The sequence below is a fragment of the Pelmatolapia mariae genome, linkage group LG16_19, assembly GCF_036321145.2.
Source record: "Pelmatolapia mariae isolate MD_Pm_ZW linkage group LG16_19, Pm_UMD_F_2, whole genome shotgun sequence".
Lineage (NCBI taxonomy): Eukaryota > Metazoa > Chordata > Actinopteri > Cichliformes > Cichlidae > Pelmatolapia > Pelmatolapia mariae.
The window spans coordinates 63,757,474-63,785,268 of record NC_086241.1 but is presented as its reverse complement, the minus strand read 5'-3'; the positions used below and the strand labels follow the sequence as shown (position 1 = coordinate 63,785,268).

The 27,795-nt window shown below is 41.7% G+C and overlaps 1 protein-coding gene across 1 annotated transcript; it reads right to left on the bottom strand.

Annotated features, from left to right (window-relative positions):
- Positions 1–33: 33 nt before the first annotated feature.
- Positions 34–27,791, bottom strand: zmp:0000001267 (b(0,+)-type amino acid transporter 1). Its single transcript, XM_063499916.1, has 6 exons — positions 26,985–27,791; positions 2,918–3,051; positions 1,320–1,449; positions 1,104–1,228; positions 908–995; positions 34–831 (listed from the first exon to the last, which is right to left on the bottom strand). The coding sequence occupies exons 1-6, from the start codon at positions 27,684–27,686 to the stop codon at positions 601–603; spliced, it is 1,410 nt and encodes a 469-aa protein (XP_063355986.1). The 5' UTR covers positions 27,687–27,791; the 3' UTR covers positions 34–600.
- Between the last annotated feature and the right edge of the window lie 4 nt (positions 27,792–27,795).

Here is a 27,795-nt window from a genome sequence, read left to right as displayed (position 1 = left end):
GACCCAAAAAGCACATCTACTTCATGAAGATCTGCTCCATTCAGATGCTTTTGTGATGCTTATTCACGCAAACTTATAGCGAGTACAGACGAATACAAACAGAATCTGAATACTGCAAGAAATCAGGAAATGTCAGGAGCACTAAATTTGCTGATATGTTTGAAATACTTTATTTTTTGTTGATTATAAAGTGACAGCAAGGTATGACTGACATGCAGTAAATGGCAGAGCTGTAAGGTCCCCTGCAATGCTGAATTATAGCGTGTTTTAGTGTTTATTGTATTAAAAAAAAGATAATCAACGTCTTTCAATGACAAATATGGATTTGTGTCCCCCTGTAAATCTTAATGAGTTTTGAACTTAAACATCTTGCAAACAATCTTTTACAATAAGCTTAGATGAAAGTTGTGAATTTACAATAACATCAATTTAAAAATGCAAGTAAAACACTTTAAATGCACCTTTACATAAAACAGCAACACTCATTATCAGATGTAATTTAACATGTAAGGATAATTCATGGAAAAAGGCTTATTTTATTGGTAGCTTTCAGTTATCTGCATGTTATCAAAGATGCTATCCATGTGTGTTCAGTAGAAATTACAGGTTTTTGTCTGCAGGGGCGACCTCTAAGAAGAGCTGCAAGAACACTGTTAACTTGTCCAGCACTCCTGGGCAGAGCTTGTAATGGATGAAGGGTATGTAGACTATAACGCCACTTAAGATAAATAAAGCCACGTAGAGGTACTCAATCTGAGGATTGTCTATGATGGGTGCCAGCACGAGGAATATTGCTGCAGCGAGGACCAGTATAGGAATTACAATGGGAACCTGTGGGGAGAGGAATAACCAGGCGTGAGGACAAGATGTTATTGTCATGTAATGTGAAAACAATGATGACACTAACCTTGTACGACCTTGGGAGGTCTGGCTTCTTGATTTTGAGATAGATGAGCCCAGACAGGACAATGGCATAGAAAAACCAGGCGGTGAAACTGAAAACGGCAAAGGAAGAGAAATTAAAGACAAACAAAAAAAGCAATGTGTGCTAAAAAAAACCCCAAACAAAGTAGAAATGGAGCAGAAACAGAGTCAGCCTTCACCTGAAGTAGTTGACGATACTCTGAAAGTCTCCAGGAATCAGCACCACCAGAGAGATTATTGTGGTGAAGATCAGCGCCGGAGACGGAGTCAGTCTGTGGACGTGGGCCATGGACAGAATATCTGGCTGCAAAACCAGCACAGGTCTGTGTGAAAATCTGCACATAGCTTTATTTTAAACAGGTGTATGCATTCTCATAAGACACAGAGACTGTTACCATGTGTCCTTCCCGGGCAGCAACAAAGCACACACGGCCGCCGCTGAAGAACGTCCCGTTTAGAGAACCGAAAGCTGACAAGGCTGCGGCCACAGACATGACCCAGCCCCAGCTGCCCAGCACCTTATTCCTGCAGGAAAACCGTTTCTATTACAAAACATCTTATAGTGCATATCAATTGACCCTTTTCTATATACATTTCAGTAATTTAACAAATTAAATCAAAAACATCTTCTGTGGACCTATTTAGGAATAAACCTTTTGGACAGGATGTGATGTCACCTCAATGTAATATTTGTCTTGAAAGGTGTTGAATGGGGCCTTTGCTGGTGTGACCAGGTTTAACACTACAAACATCTGTTCTGAGGCCCCTTCTGCCTGTATAATAATAATAATAATACATTAGACTTGTAAAGCGCCTTTCAAGAAACCCAAGGACGCTTTACAAAACAGAATAAATAAAAAAGGTTTAGAGATCGAAGGTTTTATTGAAGAGGTGAATTTTGAGAAGTTTCTTGAAGGACTCCAGTGACGGGTTGTTGAGAAGTTCATATGGGAGAGAGTTCCAAAATGACACCCAGATTGCAAATGTTGAAGGAAGGCTAGATGAGGAAACCATCTAAATCAGGGGTAGGCAATTCCAGGCTTCGTGTGCCTGTGTCCTGCAGGTTTTAGATCTCACCCTGGGTCAGCACACCTGAATCAAATGATTAGTTGATTACCAGGCCTCTGGAGAACTTCAAGACATGTTTAGGAGTTAATGTAGCCATTTAAATCAGCTGTGCTGGATCAAGGACACATCTAAAACCTGCAGGAGACCGGCACGCGAGGCCTGGAGTTGCCTACCCCTGGTCTATATCAATAAGTAGATGGCCAGTCTTCTGGAGTAGGGCTTTGGGGGCCTCAACCAAGACCTCTGCGTTATTACTGTTGAGCTTGAGTAGGTTAATTGACATCCATATTTTGATTTCATGCAGACAGTTGAGAAGTGATCGTGGGGGAGCAGGGTAGAGGGTTTAGTACAGAGATAAAGTTGTGTATCATCAGCATAGGAATGGAAGCAGAGACCATGGCGGCGGATGATCAGACCAAGGAGGAACATAGAGACGGTGAAGAGAAGGGGTCCAATATCTCTTGGTATTTGTGTGACACTAGAAGTGAGCACCTAACTGTAGTGATGCTCTTTGCTGCCATTCCTTCTATGTTTGAAGTGTTTGGAGGTGACTCTTAAGTAATTTTCCTTACAGTGGATTGATGAGTCTTGCGAGAAATCACATCAACTGTGTAAGATAAGTTTCATAATTACTTGCACAGTGGGTAGATTTAAATTAACTATTAATCACCTATTAATCCCGCTGGATGATTTAATCTCTGGTATCAACATGGCAGGGAGCTAAAATGCTAATACAGAGGATTCAAAATGGAGACAGTCTGTATTTTCAACTTACAAAAGCCCCATTTGTTTGACCATCAGTAATTTTAAGGCACATATCAAATGATTGTACAGAGAAGAGGATTTCTTCAGGTTTGCTTCCTGTTCTATGGAAGAAGTAATAAAAAAAAAGGTCTTATCAGGCTGAGAACAGGTGTTGTCTTACCCCCAGGTAACTGCTACCGCGCTTGAGGACATGAGCTCTTTAGGCGTCATTACTGTCAGATAGCTCACATTCACCAGCAGGTACAAAGTAGTCACAAGAGAAATGGCTATCAGCACCGCCCGAGGAAGATTCACCTGTACAAGAAAAAGAAAAAAAGACATGAAATGAAATGAAATGACATAACATGGTTGTAATGTTTGCCTAAACCTTGATTACAAATATTAACAAAGCAGTCTCTCATGATAAAACAAAGCCTCCTTGAATATTAACTTTTTTAATACTTTGCCAAACCATGGGGGGAAAAAAGCTCCCCAAGAAACACCAAGCACCAAGTTTCATGCAGTCAGGATAAGCTGGAACTGCAATTACAACAATCCTAACAATGCCAACTAGTGTACCTCTTTAGTCACCTCAGAAACTTTAAACACTGATTTACAGCATTGTAGGGGTATGTGTTGGTAAAAAGTCAATGAATTACCTGAAACACAAATTTAGAGTTTAGGGGGGGAGGCAAGTGGTCATTTTTCTCAGGATAGCAGCAAGACAACAATCATAATTCCCGGCAGAATCTTTATCAAATATTATAAGCTCTATTTAAAAAAATATAGTGTGCATAAATACTACTGTTTCAGGTCACTTCTGACCCTTTCAGCCTCACCTCTGGTCTGTTCAGCTCCTCAGTCACATAGTTCAAGTTACTCCAGCCAGCGTAAGACCAGAGACCTTGAAGTAAAGCCTTTCCCAGTGTGTTCAAAGAAAACTGAGTTCCTTGAAAAGCATTCTCAATGTCAAAATTTTCCTCGATCACAGTGCTGCCCTGTAAAACTTTCACTAGCCCTCCAATTGCAATGAAAGTGAGTGAAAACACTTTGGCCACCAAGAAGATCACCTGCACTCTCAGAGCAAATCGGACATTCAGGATGTTGGTAATGGCAACTACCAGAATACTAAAAGCTGCAAAGCATTTCACAGCCAGCTGAGGAGGTGGGCAGCCTGGGTAAAAGGGAGTCATGACGTACTGTGCAATGGTCATTGACATTGCTGCAATGCTGGAAGGTTTCAAAAGCAGGATAAAAGTGACTGCAGCAAAGAAGGCTGGGAATGAACCATAGATCCTCAGGATGTAAGTAAATTCCCCTCCGGATTCAGGAATAATGGTCCCAAGCTCAATGTAGGAGAGAGCCCCAAACAAAGCCACAACACCTGAAAAAAACCAGATTAACATGCTGGCCCCAGGACTTCCCACATACGCCAGGACATACTGTGGGGACATGAAGATACCGGATCCAATCATGGTTCCAGAAACTATTGCTACTCCGCCAATCAATCCAATCTCCCTCTTCAGTTGCAGGCCTTCGTTTTTTGGGGTTTTGTCCGCCATGGTGAGAGAGCAGGGAACACAAAACGACACGTCTACAGAGCAGACTGAGAAAGATCACAAAGAATTCAGGCGCTCCAAACTGTGTAGAAATGGCTTTCAAAAGAAATCACGTGGTGTAAAATATAATTGTTTTGCCTTCAATTAAATATTAACTCTACAGTTTTCTAACTCTGGAAAAAGTGCTAACCACTGCACCAATGAGCCACCAGTTGGTTTGGATTATTATATCCTAAACCAATATCAGTTCTCATGTTACTACAGTTTGTCCTGGCCTACTCATCTAAATCAGTAAGAAGATAAAAAATGCACAATCATGAGTGGAGACGCACAGTGATGGCATGCTTCATCTTTATTTTGACTTTCTATAAACTACTAATAGTAAATATTGAAATTCTTACTTCTGGATGTTTCACCTCCTCAGTTAAATAATTCAAAGTGTTCCAGCCATCATACGACCACAAGCCCTGATAGAAAGCAATGCCAATGGAGCTGACCCCTACATTGGTTCCCTCAAAGGAGTCCTCAAAGTTCTCAGTACGGCCCTGGAAAAGCATCACAATGCCTCCCAGGATGATCACCACCAGGGCCACCACCTTCACTGCCATGGTGACCACCTGGATGCCTGTGGCCAAGCGGACGCTCAGACAGTTGATTATAGCCAGCACCAAGATTGATCCGGCAGCCACAAACTTCACTGCCAGTTGTGGCAGTCAACATGTTAATGAGCCAGCTGCGCTAATGCGATGAGACCATGCAGCCCCACGCACCAGGCGATCCGTGGTAACTCGCTGACAGAGATTTGCCGCATTAATGCGGTTATGGCGTTAACGTCATTTTAACGAGATTAACGCTGACAGCACTAATTATTATATAAAATGCTGTAAGGAGCTGCAACTAAAAACAAAGTATTTGTTCTGGAAAAGCTGGAGATACAGAAAAATGTTGGTCAAAATGCTTCTTGTTGTCAAAATATATTCTGATACTTGATCCTCATATATTATATTCACTGTACATCTTTATATACAGTCTTTGATATCAAGGAGTCACACCTCATTGGAGTTAGGACCGAAATGATAGCAATCCAAACATAATGTCCTCTCGTGTACCTTTATTATCCCCACACAACACCTGAGACACTTTGATCACTGATTTACAGAGTGTTATAGACATCCTGTGTTAGGACAAAGTCAATAAATTACCTGAAATACAAAGTCAGAGTCAAGGAAGAAAATATAGCAGCATATAGGCATCTTTTGTAATAAAGCATCAAATCATTCTTGACAGGTTTTAAGCTGTATTTTAAAAATTTAGCATGAATAAATGCTATTATTTCAGGTCACTTCTGACCCTTTCAGCCTCACCTCTGGTTTGTTCAGCTCCTCAGTCACATAGTTCAAGTTGCACCAGCCAGCGTAAGACCAGAGGCCTTGATAGAAAGCCATTCCCAGAGTGCCCACAGAATACTCGGTGCCTTGAAAAGCATTCTCAACATTAAAATTTTCCTCGATCACAGTGCTGCTCTGTATGACTTTCACTAGCCCTCCAATTACAATGAAAGTGAGTGAAAACACTTTGGCCACCAAGAAGATCACCTGCACTCTCAGAGCATATCGGACATTCAGGATGTTGGTAATGGCAACTACCAGAATACTAAAAGCTGCAAAGCATTTCACAGCCAGCTGAGGAGGTGGGCAGCCTGGGTAAAAGGGAGCCATGACGTACTGTGCAATGGTCATTGATTTTGCTGTAATGCTGAAAGGTTTCAAAAGCAGGATAAAAGTGATTGCCGCAAAGAAGGCTGGGAATGAACCATAGATCCTCAGGATGTAAGTAAATTCCCCTCCGGATTCAGGAATAATGGTCCCAAGCTCAGTGTAGGAGAGAGCTGCAAACAAAGCCACAACACCTGAAAAAACCCAGATTAACATGCTGGCCCCAGGACTTCCCACATATGCTAGGATATATTGTGGGGACATGAAGATGCCGGATCCAATCATGGTTCCAGAAACTATTGCTACTCCGCCAATCAATCCAATCTCCCTCTTCAGCTGCAGGCCTTCGTTTTTTGGGGTTTTGTCCACCATGGTGAGAGAGAGCAGGGAGCACAAAACGACACGTCTACAGAGCAGACTGAGAAAGATCACAAAGAATTCAGACGCTCCAATCTGCGTAGAAAGCTTTAAAAAAAAAAAAAAAAAAAAGGTTCCAATGTAATCATGGGATTGTAAAACCTAGTCGTTACCCTCATTTAAATATTAACTCTACGTTTTTTTTTTGCTCTATAGGAAAAGTGCTAACCACTGCACAAAAGTGCCAACAGGCTTGGGTTATCATATCTAAAAATAATATCAGTTTCGTGGTACTTTGTCTGGTCCGCTCATCTAAATCAGTAAGAAGATAAATTATATACAATCCTGACTAAAAAGCCACAGTTTTGGCTCGATTTGTCTACTTTTATTTGTATAATATAAAACACAAACAGTAAATGTTCAAATTCAGTCTTAAGAACATTTTACCTGTCATCCCTGAGGCTTGTTCTAAAAACAAAAGGTGAAGAGTTCCAGGTATTTAAACCACAGTGGCGGTTATCCCCATTGGAGGGAGTTGTTGATCTACTATTAATCATGTGTGTCATCACATGAACCAAATTGTTAAAAAAAAGTAACAGTTTTTGAAGCTCTTAAGACTACCATGACTTAGATTACCTCAAACCCATGCAGACTTACTTCTGGATGTTTCACCTCCTCAGTTAAACAATTTAAAGTGTTCCAGCCATCATACGACCACAAGCCCTGATAGAAAGCAATGCCAATGGAGCTGACCCCTACATTGGTTCCGTCAAAGGAGTCCTCAAAGTTCTCAGTACGGCCCTGGAAAAGCATCACAATGCCTCCCAGGATGATCACCACCAGGGCCACCACCTTCACTGCCATGGTGACCACCTGGATGCCTGTGGCCAAGCGGACGTTCAGACAGTTGATTATAGCCAGCACCAAGATTGATCCGGCAGCCACGAACTTCACTGCCAGCTGTGGAGGAGTGCAGCCGCTGTAAAAGGGGGCCACGGCATATTCAGCAAAGCTGAGAGCGATTCCTGTGCCACTAGCCGGCCTCATGACCATGATGAAGCTGAAGACGAACATGAAGGCCACCACTTTCCCTGCAGTCCGCAGTATGTAAATGTACTCGGCTCCAGACTCCGGTATGATAGTGCCCAGTTCAGCATAGCACAGACCCCCCAGCATGGCTATCAGTCCACAGCAGGACCATATAATGAAGCTGGCCCCTGGGCTCCCAATAGTGGAAAGGACGTACTGGGGAGAAATGAAGATCCCAGATCCAATCATGGTTCCACCAATGAAGGAAACTGCTCCTATGATCCCCACTTCCCTCTGCAGATTAAGTCCATGTGTCTCATGTGCCATGGTCAGAAAGCTTTTGTCTTCTCTGAAGCAGCAGAGAAGAACAGACATGTGCAGTTACAAAATGCTGCCTGTTGCACAATAGGAGGACTGCAAAAAATTAAACTGTTATGAAATTAAAATGAGGCTACTTTTAAGCAGATTTTAAGAATGTCTGCTTGTCCAGAGTTGTTTTTTTCTTAGGTTTCACGTAAACAGTGATTTATTTTAGGTTCTGCTCTATAAAACACAGTTGGAGAAATGAAAAATGAAAAATAGAGACTGTTTTGAATATTTCCAGTCTACTGGAAATGTCCCTGCAGGCCAAGTGGATTCTTCTGGTGTCCTCAATTCTTTCTCTGGTGTTTGTTCATATTATGTTTACCTGTGTCTGGATCTACGTGACCTACGTGAAGATAAAACAACAACTGTACTTTCAGTAAAAGATTAGACAGGGCCTCATCTGAGTGAAGAAATGAACAGAGTATCTGCATAACAATGTTATCAGAGGAAGGACATGACTTGACCTGGTTCTCCCTTGTACCAATTTAAGCAGTCCAACAGAATAACATAAAACTAAGTTGAATATTTACTTTCTTTAATGCTTTGCTAAACCATTTAGTTAAAAATGCACTCCAAAGTTGAACTCTTCTTTTAATTAAATAGGACTCGAGTCTAATATAATAGAAAAGAGCACCAAGTTGCAAAACACAGTCAGCGGAAATGGGTGAATTATTATGAACTGGCATGAACAATAAGGACAATCACACTGAAGTTTTGACCATTTAAGATAAGGATAAATTAAGTTTATCATAAGTTGAGGTATTTTTAAAGAATTTACCAAGTCTTTAAAAATATTAAATTCCTATTTAAACAGTAATAGTATTATTAGTGCTGTCAGCGCTAATCTCGTTAAAATGGCGTTAACGCCATAACTGCATTAACGCGGCAAATCTCCTATACCGCCGTGTGTGTGGGGCTGCACGGCGTTAAACATTAACAAGCTAACTGCACTGATTTACAGAGTGTTATAGACACCCTGTGTTAGGACAAAGTCAATAAATTACCTGAAATACAAATTCAGAGTCAAGGAAGAAAATATAGCAGCATATAGGCATCTTTTGCAGTAAAGCATCAAATCATTCTTGACAGGTTTTAAGCTGTATTTTTAAAAAAAATTGCATGAATAAATGCTATTATTTCAGGTCACTTCTGACCCTTTCAGCCTCACCTCTGGTTTGTTCAGCTCCTCAGTCACATAGTTTAAGTTGCACCAGCCACCGTAAGACCAGAGGCCTTGATAGAAAGCCATTCCCAGAGTGCCCACAGAATACTCGGTGCCTTGAAAAGCATTCTCAACATTAAAATTTTCCTCGATCACAGTGCTGCTCTGTATGACTTTCACTAGCCCTCCAATTACAATGAAAGTGAGTGAAAACACTTTGGCCACCAAGAAGATCACCTGCACTCTCAGAGCATATCGGACATTCAGGATGTTGGTAATGGCAACTACCAGAATACTAAAAGCTGCAAAGCATTTCACAGCCAGCTGAGGAGGTGGGCAGCCTGGGTAAAAGGGAGCCATGGCATACCTTGCAATGGTCATTGCTTTTGCTGCAATGCTGGAAGGTTTCAAAAGCAGGATAAAAGTGATTGCCGCAAAGAAGGCTGGGAATGAACCATAGATCCTCAGGATGTAAGTAAATTCCCCACCGGATTCAGGAATGAAGGTGCCAAGCTCAATGTAGGAGAGAGCCCCAAACAAAGCCACAACACCTGAAAAAACCCAGATTAACATGCTGGCCCCAGGACTTCCCACATACGCTAGGATATATTGTGGGGACATGAAGATACCGGATCCAATCATGGTTCCAGAAACTATTGCTACTCCGCCAATCAATCCAATCTGCCTCTTCAGCTGCAGGCCTTCGTTTTTTGGGGTTTTGTCCGCCATGGTGAGAGAGAGCAGGGAGCACAAAACGACACGTCTACAGAGCAGACTGAGAAAGATCACAAAGAATTCAGACGCTCCAATCTGCGTAGAAAAAGCTTTCAAAAGAAATCACGTGGTGTAAAATGTACTTGTTTTGCCTTCAATTAAATATTAACTCTACAGTTTTCTAACTGTGTGGAAAAAGTGCTAACCACTGCACCAATGAGCCACCAGTTGGTTTGGATTATTATATCCTAAACCAATATCAGTTCTCATGTTACTACAGTTTGTCCTGGCCTACTCATCTAAATCAGTAAGAAGATAAAAAAAATGCACAATCATGAGTGGAGACGCACAGTGATGGCATGCTTCATCTTTATTTTGACTTTCTATAAACTACTAATAGTAAATATTGAAAATCTTACTTCTGGATGTTTCACCTCCTCAGTTAAACAATTTAAAGTGTTCCAGCCATCATACGACCACAAGCCCTGATAGAAAGCAATGCCAATGGAGCTGACCCCTACATTGGTTCCCTCAAAGGAGTCCTCAAAGTTCTCAGTGCGGCCCTGGAAAAGCATCACAATGCCTCCCAGGATGATCACCACCAGGGCCACTACCTTCACTGCCATGGTGACCACCTGGATGCCTGTGGCCAAGCGGACGCTCAGACAGTTGATTATAGCCAGCACCAAGATTGATCCGGCAGCCACGAACTTCACTGCCAGCTGTGGCAGTCAACATGTTAATGAGCCAGCTGCGCTAATGCAATGAGACCGTGCAGCCCCACGCACCGGGCGATCCGTGGTAACTCACTGACAGAGATTTGCCACATTAATGCGGTTATGGCGTTAACGTCATTTTAACGAGATTAACGCTGACAGCACTAGATGCATGCTCAATCATTCAGGTAAGTAAATCTCCAAAAGTTGATTCTGTTCATCTGGACGTAGCGTTTTGTGGGAGAAACGTTTCGTCACTCATCCAAGTGACTTCTTCAGTCTCAGCTGACTGCAGGTTTCAATCTTATAAACAGTACATTTGCATAATGACTGAAACCAGCCCACTGAAGGAACAATGGGCTGGGAGGTCAGTTCCTTAATCTTAATTATGCAAATTCTCATGACCATTGATCAACAACCACTGACCAAAACCCACTGATCAAAGCCCACTGATCAATGGCCATGAGTACCATTCACAGAGAGTTGGGGAATGGCTGCAATCACAGCGTTGTAAGATGGTGAAAGATGTACCCTTAGGCCCCCTCCTCGATTCAGAGATGGTCTTTCCCTTTTCACGTAAATGGCCTCCTTGACTCTGCGCTCAAACCAGCGTTCCTCCCTGTCCAGGATGTGTACATCCTCATCCTTGAAAGAGTGTCCACTGGCCTGTAGGTGTAAATAGACTGCAGAGTCCTGGCCTGACGAGGTAGCTCTTCTGTGTTGTGCCATCCGCTTCGCCAGAGGTTGTTTGGTTTCCCCGATGTATAAATCCTGGCAATCCTCCTGGCACTTAACAGCGTACACTATGTTACTCTGTTTGTGTCGGGGGACCCGATCCTTGGAGTGGACCAATTTTTGGCGCAGCGTGTTTTGGAGTTTAAAAGCCACAGAGATCCGGTGTTTAGAAAAAATGCGTCTCAACTGCTCCGATACTCCTGACACATACGGGATCACTACAGGTTTTCGCTTAGGCAGCGGTTGTCCTTCTCTCCTGGATCGGCTGGAGCTTTCTTTAGGTGCCTTTCCAGCTTTGACAAAAGTCCAGCTGGGATAACCACATTTACTCAGGGCCTTCTTGATGTGCTGTTCTTCTGCCTCCCTGGCCACTGACCTCCCTGACCTCCCTGACCTCCCAGCCCATTGGTTCTTTCAGTGGGCTGGTTTCAGTCATTATGCAAATGTACTGTTTATAAGATTGGGGAAACCTGCAGTCAGCTGAGACTGAAGAAGTCACTTGGATGAGTGATGAAACGTTTCTCCCACAAAACGCTACGTCCAGATGAAAAGAATCAACTCTTGGAGGCTGACAGCACTAATTATTATATAAAATGCTGTAAGGAGCTGCAACTAAAAACAAAGTATTTGTTCTGGAAAAGCTGGAGATACAGAAAAATGTTGGTCAAAATGCTTCTTGTTGTCAAAATATATTCTGAAACTTGATCCTCATATATTATATTCACCGTACATCTTTATATACAGTCTTTGATATCTCGGAGTCACACCTCATTGGAGTTAGGACCGAAATGATAGCAATCCAAACATACTGTCCTCTCGTGTACCTTTATTATCCCCATACAACACGTGAGACACTTTGATCACTGATTTACAGAGTGTTATAGACATCCTGTGTTAGGACAAAGTCAATAAATTACCTGAGATACAAATTCAGAGTTAAGGAAGAAAATATAGCAGCATATAGGCATCTTTTGCAGTAAAGCATCAAATCATTCTTGACAGGTTTTAAGCTGTATTTTAAAAGAAATTGCATGAATAATTGCTACTATTTCAGGCCATTTCAGACCCTTTCAGCCTCACCTCTGGTTTGTTCAGCTCCTCAGTCACATAGTTCAAGTTGCACCAGCCAGCGTAAGACCAGAGGCCTTGATAGAAAGCCATTCCCAGAGTGCCCACAGAATACTTGGTGCCTTGAAAAGCATTCTCAACATTAAAATTTTCCTCAATCACAGTGCTGCTCTGTATGACTTTCACTAGCCCTCCAATTACAATGAAAGTGAGTGAAAACACTTTGGCCACCAAGAAGATCACCTGCACTCTCAGAGCATATCGGACATTCAGGATGTTGGTAATGGCAACTACCAGAATACTAAAAGCTGCAAAGCACTTCACAGCCAGCTGAGGAGGTGGGCAGCCTGGGTAAAAGGGAGCCATGACGTACTGTGCAATGGTCATTGATTTTGCTGTAATGCTGAAAGGTTTCAAAAGCAGGATAAAAGTGATTGCCGCAAAGAAGGCTGGGAATGAACCATAGATCCTCAGGATGTAAGTAAATTCCCCTCCGGATTCAGGAATGAAGGTGCCAAGCTCAGTGTAGGAGAGAGCTGCAAACAAAGCCACAACACCTGAAAAAACCCAGATTAACATGCTGGCCCCAGGACTTCCCACATACGCCAGGACATACTGTGGGGACATGAAGATACCGGATCCAATCATGGTTCCAGAAACTATTGCTACTCCGCCAATCAATCCAATCTCCCTCTTCAGTTGCAGGCCTTCGTTTTTTTGGGTTTTGTCCGCCATGGTGAGAGAGCAGGGAGCACAAAACGACACGTCTACAGAGCAGACTGAGAAAGATCACAAAGAATTCAGACGCTACAAACTGCGCAGAAAGCTTTAAAAAAAAAAAAAAAAAAAAAAGGTTCCAATGTAATCACAGGATCGTAAAACCTAGTCGTTAGCCTCATTTAAATATTGACTCTACGTTTTTTTTTTTTTTTTTTGCTCTATAGGAAAAGTGCTAACCACTACACCAAAGGGCCAACAGCAAGAAGATAAAATATATACAATCCTCACTGAAAAGCCACAGTTTGGCTCGATTTATCTCATTTGTTTTTGTATTTCTATAAACCACAAACAGTAAATGTTGAAATTCTTACTTTTTTGATGTCTTAAGAACATTTTACCTGTCATCCCTGAGGCTTCTAACGTTCTAAAAACAAAAGGTGAAGAGTTCCAGGTATTTAAACCACAGTGGCGGTTATCCCCATTGGAGGGAGTTGTTGATCTACTATTAATCATGTGTGTCATCACATGAACCAAATTGTTAAAAAAAGTAACAGATTTTGAAGCTCTTAAGACTACCATGACTTAGATTACCTCAAACCCATGCAGACTTACTTCTGGATGTTTCACCTCCTCAGTTAAATAATTTAAAGTGTTCCAGCCATCATATGACCACAAGCCCTGATAGAAAGCAATGCCAATGGAGCTGACCCCGACATTGAGGACTCCTTTGAGGGAACCAAAGTTCTCAGTGCGGCCCTGGAAAAGCATCACAATGCCTCCCAGGATGATCACCACCAGGGCAACCACCTTCACTGCCATGGTGACCACCTGGATGCCTGTGGCCAAGCGAACGCTCAGACAGTTGATTATAGCCAGCACCAAGATTGATCCGGCAGCCACAAACCTCACTGCCAGCTGTGGAGGAGTGCAGCCGCTGTAAAAGGGGGCCACAGCATATTCAGCAAAACTGAGAGCGATTCCTGTGCCACTAGCCGGCCTCATGACCATGATGAAGCTAAAGACGAACATGAAGGCCACCACTTTCCCTGCAGTCCGCAGTATATAAATGTACTCGGCTCCAGACTCTGGTATGATAGTGCCCAGTTCAGCATAGCACAGACCCCCCAGCATGGCTATCAGTCCACAGCAGGACCATATAATGAAGCTGGCCCCTGGGCTCCCAATAGTGGAAAGGACGTACTGGGGAGAAATGAAGATCCCAGATCCAATCATGGTTCCACCAATGAAGGAAACTGCTCCTATGATCCCCACTTCCCTCTGCAGATTAAGTCCATGTGTGTCATGTGCCATGGTCAGAAAGCTTTTGTCTTCTCTGAAGCAGCAGAGAAGAACAGACATGTGCAGTTACAAAATGCTGCCTGTTGCACAATAGGAATGCATGTCACACAGTGGAAAATTGTGATTTATATTTTGTTTTGGATCAGACTGCATGTTGGTACATAGTGTTGATTTTATTTGCATGATTTTATTGTGATATTTATATTGCATGTTTGTTTATTGATATTTATATTGCATCGTTTTATCCTCATATTTATATGATGTATTTTAGTGTTGTTGCACAATATTCTTCTAATCCACTGTGGACTAAGCAGACAATTGTAGGCACCTGTGAGGTGGGGGTGTTCCCCGAGGTGGCCTATCAGCTGCCAGACAGACCTGTTAAAGGGGATAGTGAGCACAGAGACAAAAGAGCGACGCACGAAAGGTGAGCAGGAGAAAAAGGAACGCGTGTAAGCCCGCACATGTGTTGGAGGAACTGCTGCCTGACTGTGGGGTGCCACGAGTCGTTCAGCGATCCAGTCCCAATGGCAGGAACAGCAACAGTGGGTGGTGATGGCCGCAATTCACAGCAGGGCAGGGGTGCCCCTCTGCCTGCATCTGACGGTGCTACGAGAGAGGCCGTGTTCAGGTGTGGAGTGGGGCGGGACTGTGCGGCGACGCGCTGTCAGGAGGAGACAGGTCTGCGACAGGAGCCCCCTCCTTGTTCTTCTGGCCGGCGTGGTTTCCATCCCGGAAGAGAAATTACGCTCCTGTTTCAGATAAGGAACATTCGCCCGCGTGTGGGTGGACTGTGGGATTATGGGACTGTGGGGGGGAGTTTTTAGCATATGAGAAACATTTGTTTAGCTTTGTTTTAATAGTTTATAGTTATTTCTGCCGGCAGGGTTTTTAGCGTATTGAGAACACTCTTTTTATTGTATACGGGGGATTTTAACTTGTATTTGTGATTCTGGCTGTGGTTTTTTTTTTTTTATGGAAATAAATGGTGTGTGTTCAAATTCAGCTTAGTTTCTGTGCCCTGAGCTCTGACCCACTCACTCCCCGTCCTCTTGTATGTGAACGGACTTGGAGGTGAAGATTTAGGTCCACCAGTCTTAGCGGTGACATGCACAAAATTAAACTGCTATGAAATTAAAATGAGGCTACTTTTAAGCAGATTTTAAGAATGTCTGCTTGTCCAGAGTTGTTTTTTTCTTAGGTTTCACGTAAACAGTGATTTATTTTAGGTTCTGCTCTATAAAACACAGTTGGAGAAATGAAAAATGAAAAAGAGACTGTTTTGAATATTTCCAGTCTACTGGAAATGTCCCTGCAGGCCAAGTGGATTCTTCTGGTGTCCTCAATTCTTTCTCTGGTGTTTGTTCATATTATGTTTACTTGTGTCTGGATCTACGTGACCTACGTGAAGATAAAACAACAACTGTACTTTCAGTAAAAGATTAGACAGGGCCTCATCTGAGTGAAGAAATGAACAGAGTATCTGCATAACAATGTTATCAGAGGAAGGACATGACTTGACCTGGTTCTCCCTTGTACCAATTTAAGCAGTCCAACAGAATAACATAAAACTAAGTTGAATATTTACTTTCTTTAATGCTTTGCTAAACCATTTAGTTAAAAATGCACTCCAAAGTTGAACTCTTCTTTTAATTAAATAGGACTCGAGTCTAATATAATAGAAAAGAGCACCAAGTTGCAAAACACAGTCAGCGGAAATGGGTGAATTATTATGAACTGGCATGAACAATAAGGACAATCACACTGAAGTTTTGACCATTTAAGATAAGGATAAATTAAGTTTATCATAAGTTGAGGTATTTTTAAAGAATTTACCAAGTCTTTAAAAATATTAAATTCCTATTTAAACAGTAATAGTATTATTAGTGCTGTCAGCGCTAATCTCGTTAAAATGGCGTTAACGCCATAACTGCATTAACGCGGCAAATCTCCGTTACCGCCGTGTGTGTGGGGCTGCACGGCGTTAAACATTAACAAGCTAACTGCACTGATTTACAGAGTGTTATAGACACCCTGTGTTAGGACAAAGTAAATAAATTACCTGAAATACAAATTCAGAGTTAAGGAAGAAAATATAGCAGCATATAGGCATCTTTTGCAGTAAAGCATCAAATCATTCTTGACAGGTGTTAAGCTGTATTTTAAAAGAAATTGCATGAATAATTGCTACTATTTCAGGCCATTTCAGACCCTTTCAGCCTCACCTCTGGTTTGTTCAGCTCCTCAGTCACATAGTTCAAGTTGCACCAGCCAGCGTAAGACCAGAGGCCTTGATAGAAAGCCATTCCCAGAGTGCCCACAGAATACTCGGTGCCTTGAAAAGCATTCTCAACATTAAAATTTTCCTCGATCACAGTGCTGCTCTGTATGACTTTCACTAGCCCTCCAATTACAATGAAAGTGAGTGAAAACACTTTGGCCACCAAGAAGATCACCTGCACTCTCAGAGCATATCGGACATTCAGGATGTTGGTAATGGCAACTACCAGAATACTAAAAGCTGCAAAGCATTTCACAGCCAGCTGAGGAGGTGGGCAGCCTGGGTAAAAGGGAGCCATGGCATACCTTGCAATGGTCATTGCTTTTGCTGCAATGCTGGAAGGTTTCAAAAGCAGGATAAAAGTGATTGCCGCAAAGAAGGCTGGGAATGAACCATAGATCCTCAGGATGTAAGTAAATTCCCCACCGGATTCAGGAATGAAGGTGCCAAGCTCAATGTAGGAGAGAGCTGCAAACAAAGCCACAACACCTGAAAAAACCCAGATTAACATGCTGGCCCCAGGACTTCCCACATACGCTAGGATATATTGTGGGGACATGAAGATGCCGGATCCAATCATGGTTCCAGAAACTATTGCTACTCCGCCAATCAATCCAATCTGCCTCTTCAGCTGCAGGCCTTCGTTTTTTGGGGTTTTGTCTGCCATGGTGAGAGAGAGCAGGGAACACAAAACGACACGTCTACAGAGCAGACTGAGAAAGATCACAAAGAATTCAGACGCTACAAACTGCGTAGAAATGGCTTTCAAAAGAAATCACGTGGTGTAAAATATAATTGTTTTGCCTTCAATTAAATATTAACTCTACAGTTTTCTAACTGTGTGGAAAAAGTGCTAACCACTGCACCAATGAGCCACCAGTTGGTTTGGATTATTATATCCTAAACCAATATCAGTTCTCATGTTACTACAGTTTGTCCTGGCCTACTCATCTAAATCAGTAAGAAGATAAAAAATGCACAATCATGAGTGGAGTCGCACAGTGATGGCATGCTTCATCTTTATTTTGACTTTCTATAAACTACTAATAGTAAATATTGAAAATCTTACTTCTGGATGTTTCACCTCCTCAGTTAAACAATTTAAAGTGTTCCAGCCATCATACGACCACAAGCCCTGATAGAAAGCAATGCCAATGGAGCTGACCCCTACATTGGTTCCCTCAAAGGAGTCCTCAAAGTTCTCAGTGCGGCCCTGGAAAAGCATCACAATGCCTCCCAGGATGATCACCACCAGGGCCACTACCTTCACTGCCATGGTGACCACCTGGATGCCTGTGGCCAAGCGGACGCTCAGACAGTTGATTATAGCCAGCACCAAGATTGATCCGGCAGCCACGAACTTCACTGCCAGCTGTGGCAGTCAACATGTTAATGAGCCAGCTGCGCTAATGCAATGAGACCGTGCAGCCCCACGCACCGGGCGATCCGTGGTAACTCGCTGACAGAGATTTGCCGCATTAATGCGGTTATGGCGTTAACGTCATTTTAACGAGATTAACGCTGACAGCACTAATTATTATATAAAATGCTGTAAGGAGCTGCAACTAAAAACAAAGTATTTGTTCTGGAAAAGCTGGAGATACAGAAAAATGTTGGTCAAAATGCTTCTTGTTGTCAAAATATATTCTGATACTTGATCCTCATATATTATATTCACTGTACATCTTTATATACAGTCTTTGATATCAAGGAGTCACACCTCATTGGAGTTAGGACCGAAATGATAGCAATCCAAACATAATGTCCTCTCGTGTACCTTTATTATCCCCACACAACACCTGAGACACTTTGATCACTGATTTACAGAGTGTTATAGACATCCTGTGTTAGGACAAAGTCAATAAATTACCTGAAATACAAATTCAGAGTTAAGGAAGAAAATATAGCAGCATATAGGCATCTTTTGTAATAAAGCATCAAATCATTCTTGACAGGTTTTAAGCTGTATTTTAAAAATTTAGCATGAATAAATGCTATTATTTCAGGTCACTTCTGACCGTTTCAGCCTCACCTCTGGTTTGTTCAGCTCCTCAGTCACATAGTTCAAGTTGCACCAGCCAGCGTAAGACCAGAGGCCTTGATAGAAAGCCATTCCCAGAGTGCCCACAGAATACTCGGTGCCTTGAAAAGCATTCTCAACATTAAAATTTTCCTCGATCACAGTGCTGCTCTGTATGACTTTCACTAGCCCTCCAATTACAATGAAAGTGAGTGAAAACACTTTGGCCACCAAGAAGATCACCTGCACTCTCAGAGCATATCGGACATTCAGGATGTTGGTAATGGCAACTACCAGAATACTAAAAGCTGCAAAGCATTTCACAGCCAGCTGAGGAGGTGGGCAGCCTGGGTAAAAGGGAGCCATGACGTACTGTGCAATGGTCATTGATTTTGCTGTAATGCTGAAAGGTTTCAAAAGCAGGATAAAAGTGATTGCCGCAAAGAAGGCTGGGAATGAACCATAGATCCTCAGGATGTAAGTAAATTCCCCACCGGATTCAGGAATGAAGGTGCCAAGCTCAGTGTAGGAGAGAGCTGCAAACAAAGCCACAACACCTGAAAAAACCCAGATTAACATGCTGGCCCCAGGACTTCCCACATACGCTAGGATATATTGTGGGGACATGAAGATGCCGGATCCAATCATGGTTCCAGAAACTATTGCTACTCCGCCAATCAATCCAATCTCCCTCTTCAGCTGCAGGCCTTCGTTTTTTGGGGTTTTGTCCACCATGGTCAGAGAGAGCAGGGAGCACAAAACGACACGTCTACAGAGCAGACTGAGAAAGATCACAAAGAATTCAGACGCTCCAATCTGCGTAGAAAGCTTTAAAAAAAAAAAAAAAAAAAAGGTTCCAATGTAATCATGGGATTGTAAAACCTAGTCGTTACCCTCATTTAAATATTAACTCTACGTTTTTTTTTTTGCTCTATAGGAAAAGTGCTAACCACTGCACAAAAGTGCCAACAGGCTTGGGTTATCATATCTAAAAATAATATCAGTTTCGTGGTACTTTGTCTGGTCCGCTCATCTAAATCAGTAAGAAGATAAATTATATACAATCCTGACTAAAAAGCCACAGTTTTGGCTCGATTTGTCTACTTTTATTTGTATAATATAAAACACAAACAGCAAATGTTCAAATTCAGTCTTAAGAACATTTTACCTGTCATCCCTGAGGCTTGTTCTAAAAACAAAAGGTGAAGAGTTCCAGGTATTTAAACCACAGTGGCGGTTATCCCCATTGGAGGGAGTTGTTGATCTACTATTAATCATGTGTGTCATCACATGAACCAAATTGTTAAAAAAAAGTAACAGTTTTTGAAGCTCTTAAGACTACCATGACTTAGATTACCTCAAACCCATGCAGACTTACTTCTGGATGTTTCACCTCCTCAGTTAAACAATTTAAAGTGTTCCAGCCATCATACGACCACAAGCCCTGATAGAAAGCAATGCCAATGGAGCTGACCCCTACATTGGTTCCGTCAAAGGAGTCCTCAAAGTTCTCAGTACGGCCCTGGAAAAGCATCACAATGCCTCCCAGGATGATCACCACCAGGGCAACCACCTTCACTGCCATGGTGACCACCTGGATGCCTGTGGCCAAGCGGACGCTCAGACAGTTGATTATAGCCAGCACCAAGATTGATCCGGCAGCCACGAACTTCACTGCCAGCTGTGGAGGAGTGCAGCCGCTGTAAAAGGGGGCCACGGCATATTCAGCAAAGCTGAGAGCGATTCCTGTGCCACTAGCCGGCCTCATGACCATGATGAAGCTGAAGACGAACATGAAGGCCACCACTTTCCCTGCAGTCCGCAGTATGTAAATGTACTCGGCTCCAGACTCTGGTATGATAGTGCCCAGTTCAGCATAGCACAGACCCCCCAGCATGGCTATCAGTCCACAGCAGGACCATATAATGAAGCTGGCCCCTGGGCTCCCAATAGTGGAAAGGACGTACTGGGGAGAAATGAAGATCCCAGATCCAATCATGGTTCCACCAATGAAGGAAACTGCTCCTATGATCCCCACTTCCCTCTGCAGATTAAGTCCATGTGTCTCATGTGCCATGTTCAGAAAGCTTTTGCCTTCTCTGAAGCAGCAGAGAAGAACAGACATGTGCAGTTACAAAATGCTGCCTGTTGCACAATAGGAGGACTGCAAAAAATTAAACTGTTATGAAATTAAATGAGGCTACTTTTAAGCAGATTTTAAGAATGTCTGCTTGTCCAGAGTTGTTTTTTTCTTAGGTTTCACGTAAACAGTGATTTATTTTAGGTTCTGCTCTATAAAACACAGTTGGAAAAATGAAAAATAGAGACTGTTTTGAATATTTCCAGTCTACTGGAAATGTCCCTGCAGGCCAAGTGGATTCTTCTGGTGTCCTCAATTCTTTCTCTGGTGTTTGTTCATATTATGTTTACTTGTGTCTGGATCTACGTGACCTACATGAAGATAAAAAAAACCCTGTACTTTCAGTAAAAGATTAGACAGGGCCTCATCTGAGTGAAGAAATGAACAGAGTATCTGCATAACAATGTTATCAGAGGAAGGACATGACTTGACCTGGTTCTCCCTTGTACCAATTTAAGCAGTCCAACAGAATAACATAAAACTAAGTTGAATATTTACTTTCGTTAATACTTTGCTAAACCATTTAGTTGTATGGATGTAAGTCCCAAAAAACTGAACTTTGGAACTGAATCTGAATGATAGAAGTGAAACTGAAATTATTCGAGAGCTACACTTTTAAAGGATAAAATACACTTTTAAAGTAAATGAATTCATTTTCAAAATATAAAATTCAATTTCAATTTAGTGACGATAATTTTCAAACCTATACATTGAATTTCAAATTAGACTAATTCAAATTCAGTTTTAAAAAGCCTTTATTCAAGTTACAATTCAGGTTCAGTTTCTGATGGCACAAAGTTCTGCCCATACTCTTCTTTTAATTAAATTGGACTCAAGTATGATATAATAGAAAAGAACACCAAGCACCAAGTTGCAAAAAGCAGTCAGTGGAAATGGGTGAATTATTATGAACTGGCGTGAACAAAAAGGACAATCACACTGAAGTTTTAACCATTTAAGATAAGGATAAATTAAGTTTGTCATAAGTTGAGAAATTCTTTAAAAATACTCCAAGTCTTTAAAAATAATAAATTCCTATTTAAACAGTAATATTATTATATAAAATGCTGTAAGGAGCTGCAACTAAAAATAAAGTATATGTTCTGGAAAAGCTGGAGGTACAGAAAAATGTTGGTCAAAATGCTTCTTGTTGTCAAAATATATTCTGATACTTGATCCTCATATATTATATTCACTGTACATCTTTATATACAGTCTTTGATATCTCGGAGTCACACCTCATTGGAGTTAGGACCGAAATGATAGCAATCCAAACATACTGTCCTCTCGTGTACCTTTATTATCCCCACACAACACCTCAGACTCTTTGGTCACTGATTTACAGAGTGTTATAGACATCCTGTGTTAGGACAAAGTCAATAAATTACCTGAGATACAAAGTCAGAGTCAAGGAAGAAAATATAGCAGCATATAGGCATCTTTTGCAGTAAAGCATCAAATCATTCTTGACAGGTTTTAAGCTGTATTTTAAAAATTTAGCATGAATAAATGCTATTATTTCAGGTCACTTCAGACCCTTTCAGCCTCACCTCTGGTTTGTTCAGCTCCTCAGTCACATAGTTTAAGTTGTACCAGCCAGCGTAAGACCAGAGGCCTTGATAGAAAGCCATTCCCAGAGTGCCCACAGAATACTTGGTGCCTTGAAAAGCATTCTCAACGTCAAAATTTTCCTCGATCACAGTGCTGCTCTGTATGACTTTCACTAGCCCTCCAATTACAATGAAAGTGAGTGAAAACACTTTGGCCACCAAGAAGATAACCTGCACTCTCAGAGCATATCGGACATTCAGGATGTTGGTAATGGCAACTACCAGAATACTAAATGCTGCAAAGCATTTCACAGCCAGCTGAGGAGGTGGGCAGCCTGGGTAAAAGGGAGCCATGGCATACTGTGCAATGCCCATTGCCATTGCTGTTATGCTGAAAGGTTTTACAAGCAGGATAAAAGTGATTGCCGCAAAGAAGGCTGGGAATGAACCATAGATCCTCAGGATGTAAGTAAATTCCCCACCGGATTCAGAAATGAGGGTTCCAAGCTCAGTGTAGGAGAGAGCTGCAAACAAAGCCACAACACCTGAAAAAACCCAGATTAACATGCTGGCCCCAGGACTTCCCACATACGCCAGGACATACTGTGGGGACATGAAGATGCCGGATCCAATCATGGTTCCAGAAACTATTGCTACTCCGCCAATCAATCCAATCTCCCTCTTCAGTTGCAGGCCTTCGTTTTTTGGGGTTTTGTCCGCCATGGTCAGAGAGAGCAGGGAGCACAAAACGACACGTCTACAGAGCAGACTGAGAAAGATCACAAAGAATTCAGACGCCACAAACTGCGTAGAAAAGGCTTTCAGTGTTATCAAGGGATTGTAAAACCTAATCATTACCCTCATTTAAATATTAACTCTACGTTTTGTTTTTGTTTTTTTGCAGTATAGAAAAAGTGCTAACCACTGCACCAAAGGGCCAACAGGCTTGGTTATCATATCTAAAAGTAATATCAGTTTTCGTGTTACTTTGTCCGGTCCACCCATCACTCATAAGAAGATAAAATATATACAATCCTGACTAAAAAGCCAAAGTTTTGGCTCGATTTAGCTCATTTTTTTGTATTTCTATAAACCACAAACAGTAAATGTTGAAATTCTGATTTTTTTGATGTCTTAAGAACATTTTACCTGTCATCCCTGAGGCTTCTAACGTTCTAAAAATAAAAGGTGAAGAGTTCCAGGTATTTAAACCACAGTGGCGGTTATCCCCATTGGAGGGAGTTGTTGATCTACTATTAATCATGTGTGCCATCACATGAACCAAATTGTTAAAAAAAAGTAACAGTTTTTGAAGCTCTTAAGACTACCATGACTTAGATTACCTCAAACCCATGCAGACTTACTTCTGGATGTTTCACCTCCTCAGTTAAATAATTTAAAGTGTTCCAGCCATCATACGACCACAAGCCCTGATAGAAAGCAATGCCAATGGAGCTGACCCCTACATTGGTTCCGTCAAAGGAGTCCTCAAAGTTCTCAGTGCGGCCCTGGAAAAGCATCACAATGCCTCCCAGGATGATCACCACCAGGGCAACCACCTTCACTGCCATGGTGACCACCTGGATGCCTGTGGCCAAGCGGACGTTCAGACAGTTGATTATAGCCAGCACCAAGATTGATCCGGCAGCCACGAACTTCACTGCCAGCTGTGGAGGAGTGCAGCCGCTGTAAAAGGGGGCCACGGCATATTCAGCAAAGCTGAGAGCGATTCCTGTGCCACTAGCCGGCCTCATGACCATGATGAAGCTAAAGACGAACATGAAGGCCACCACTTTCCCTGCAGTCCGCAGTATGTAAATGTACTCGGCTCCAGACTCTGGTATGATAGTGCCCAGTTCAGCATAGCACAGACCCCCCAGCATGGCTATCAGTCCACAGCAGGACCATATAATGAAGCTGGCCCCTGGGCTCCCAATAGTGGAAAGGACGTACTGGGGAGAAATGAAGATCCCAGATCCAATCATGGTTCCACCAATGAAGGAAACTGCTCCTATGATCCCCACTTCCCTCTGCAGATTGAGTCCATGTGTGTCATGTCCCATGTTCAGAAGGTTTTGTCTTCTTAGAAGCAGCAGACAAGAATAAACACCTGTAGCTGTAAAGCGTTGTCTGTTACATAAGAGGAGGAGCACACTTAATTATACAGCTACGAAAGTAAGGTGAGGCTATCATCAGCATGGCTGTCATATGCATGGCTGTTTAAAGTTGTTCTTTTCTCCTAGGTTTCACATAAGCAGTAATTTATTTTAGGTTCTGTATAAAACACTGACAGGGAATTAAAACATTAAAAACAATCATGTTTTAAATCATTTCAGTCTTGCTTTACTACAGTAAAAGTCCCTGCAAACCGAATGGATTCTACTAGCTTCCTCGAAGTCAGAGAAACACTTTGTCTTCAGTCCTCGATATAATGTTTTCTTGAGTCTGGACCTACATGAATACTATGGAGAGCTGCACTGTCAGCAGAAAAATACCTAATCTGAGAGAAGACATGAACATCTGCTTAACAATGTTATCATAGAAAGGACATGGCCAAGTAAAGACATCAAGTTATTCTATGACTCACAGCTCAGTCTGTCCTCAGTGTACTTTGCTTTTTATTGACCGGGTTTTATCAGTTCTGAGAGTGCATATTTAATGCAGTTACTCTGTGTTTGTTCTCTCATTACTCAACTACTTAAACATAAGCTTTTCAAAACAAAACAACTTATAAATAAATAAAATACAGGCGGTCGGTATCACCATCTGTATATGAAGAAATTACTTCAATGTTCAGTTCTGACTTTTAGGTGTTTAATTCACGTGTTTTACCTAGTTCCGCGTTATTAGTTATAGTGTCAAAATATTTTAGTAGTTACTATGTACTTTAGAAAAATATAAAAACTAACTAAATATTTTGGGGGTACAAAAATATATGTATATATACTAGAAATACCCATACACTTGTAACAAAACTGTAACATTAAATGGTAAAAATGGTAAATGGCCTGTATTTGTATAGCGCTTTACTTAGTCCCTAAGGATCCCAAAGCGCTTTACACTACATTCAGTCATTCACACACTGGTGATCGCAAGCTACACTGTAGCTTAACAAAAATAAATGTATAACTATGGAATGAATGAATAAGTGAGGATCTTAAATAACCACTGCCACTCCAGAAACTAAAAAGCTAAAAATAAAAATACGAGAAAAATAAAACTGCTTAGCAATATGCTCTCATGAACAGCATGAGCAGTTCTGCATGACTTAGCACAATCCTAACTACCAGGTTATAGCGCTGTAAATCCTGCAAAACCACAAACTCTCCAGTGCAAACTGTGGGTTGAGATGAGATTTTTGCATTATGAATTGTTTAAAGGCACTCAATTTCTTGCTGCGAGATGCCCCAACTAACACACAAAACACCAGATTTAAAGTTGCCGTTGCACGCAAAAATATTTATTTGGGGATTTTAATCTTGAGCCACATCTTATCAGGAAACCGATTCCTATAAATATTTGTCTACTCTGGGATAAACTAGTGTGGACCAATAGATTAGGAAAATGAGTAACTATTATTCTGTTATATTCTGAAAGGGAAAAGACATTTTTTTTATAGGGGAGAAATAATGTATTTGATCCCCTGCTGAATGTTTAGAAAGAAAAGAACAGCCTCTAATATTGTTGTTGTCTGAGCAAGCTTCTTGCTCATTGTCTGATGTTGTGTTAAATGTCTTTTCTATTGCTTTTGCTTGACTTGCTGTTTGCTGTTTGGCTAACTCTGACATATTTACATAAAGATGCACTGTCCCATTTAAATAAATACATTAAAAATCAAATCTTTTAAAATATAATAGAGCCGAATAAACTAAATAAATAAATGCAAACAGATCTAAACCTGAACACAGGAGCACAGAGTGAACCTGGACTTCAGGAGAAAAACACAATAATCATTTAATGGGCTCATGTTACCAAATAAATCAATCTATCATCCAACATCTGGGCTACATCCATCTTTGTAAGACATTAAATCATTAAATTATCCTCAAGGTCAACTTAATAATTTATTGGCTGAAAATTGACAAGCTGACTCTTAAAGGTACCAAGATTTAAAATGTGTCAGAACTGAGTAACAGGTTATAACCGTTTAAATACATAACAATGTGATACATGTACAATGTTCCTTAATAAGAGAGAAAAAAAGTGATCATATTCTTTTTCTCTTGGTCTTTATTCCTAAACAGAGATTAATTTGACCAAATAATTAAATCAACGCCTACTCCGACGTCGTTATTGCATTCCCAAACTTGGGCGTCTACGTCGCCTGCCCGCCTGTGTGATGAATACCTCATCTGCATTTTATGGCTGAAGGGAAATAAAAAGTAATTATACTCAAATTATGTTGTTTATTAAAATGGGTTTCAACAGGACAAGTTTTATTAAAAAAAAAAAACTATTGATTTAAGTTTAGGGTCTTATTATGCTGCCGGAAGATTAGAAATAGGAAGAATATCAACAGAAAAAAACCCGTTTTTTATGTGATGTTCATAATGCACACTAGTCACAGATAACCTTTCTGTTAGGTCTAAAATTAAACCGTTTATTTATTTATTACCTCTGTCGCTACTGTACTTCTCTGGCCTCAACACAAAGGTTTCAGCCGGTTATAGCTCAAAGTTCACGTTAAACATTTGTAAATTTCTCAGCAATAAAAATAAATTATTTTCTCCCTGCAGAGAACCCATTACTTATTTATTCGGGGTGATTGTGTTTTACAGTCAGGGCGTGGGTCAGCCTCTGAAGACCCTCCCACTTACCTCGGGACGTTTTAACTCTTCAGTCACTGAGTTCAGATTGTTCCAGCCGTCGTATGACCACAGCCCCTGGTAGAAAGCAATTCCTATTGAATTGACGCCAACATTTGTGTTCTCAAAGGAGTTTTCAAAATTCTCAGTGTGGCCTTTGATAAGCATCACCACACCTCCTATGATAATCCCTGCCAGAGCCAAGACTTTGACTACAGTAAAGAAAACTTGGATTGACATTGCAAAGCGCACTTTCATGCAGTTCACGATGGCGAGCGTGATAATTGCCGCTGCAGCCACGCACTTCACCACCAGCACCGGAGGGGGGCAGTCTCCGTAGAAAGGAGTCACAACATAGGTAGCAAAACTCAGTCCCATGCCAGCAATGGCTGCAGGTCTCACAAAGAGCACAGAGCTAAAGATTAACATGAAGGCAAGCACTGGACCTGAAGTCCTCAGAATATAGATGTACTCGCCGCCTGATTCTTTTATAACTGTGCCGAGCTCGGCGTAGCAGAAAGACGCCAGAATCGCCAGCAAGCCGCAAGACGCCCATATAACCAGGCTCGCACCGGGGCTCCCAACGGAGCTGATCACCGTCTGTGGGGTCATGAAGATCCCAGATCCGACCGCCGTCCCCACGATGAGGGACACGGCTCCCAGCATCCCCAGCTCCCGCTTTAGTTTGAGCTTCTGCGGCTTTTCTTCCGTCATCACTGCAGTTAAACAGCTGCCTACAATCTGACACCTTTAACAGCGGAGAAAACACTATAATAGCGTGACCAAAGTCACTATTGCATCAACACAAGGAGTTAATTATGTG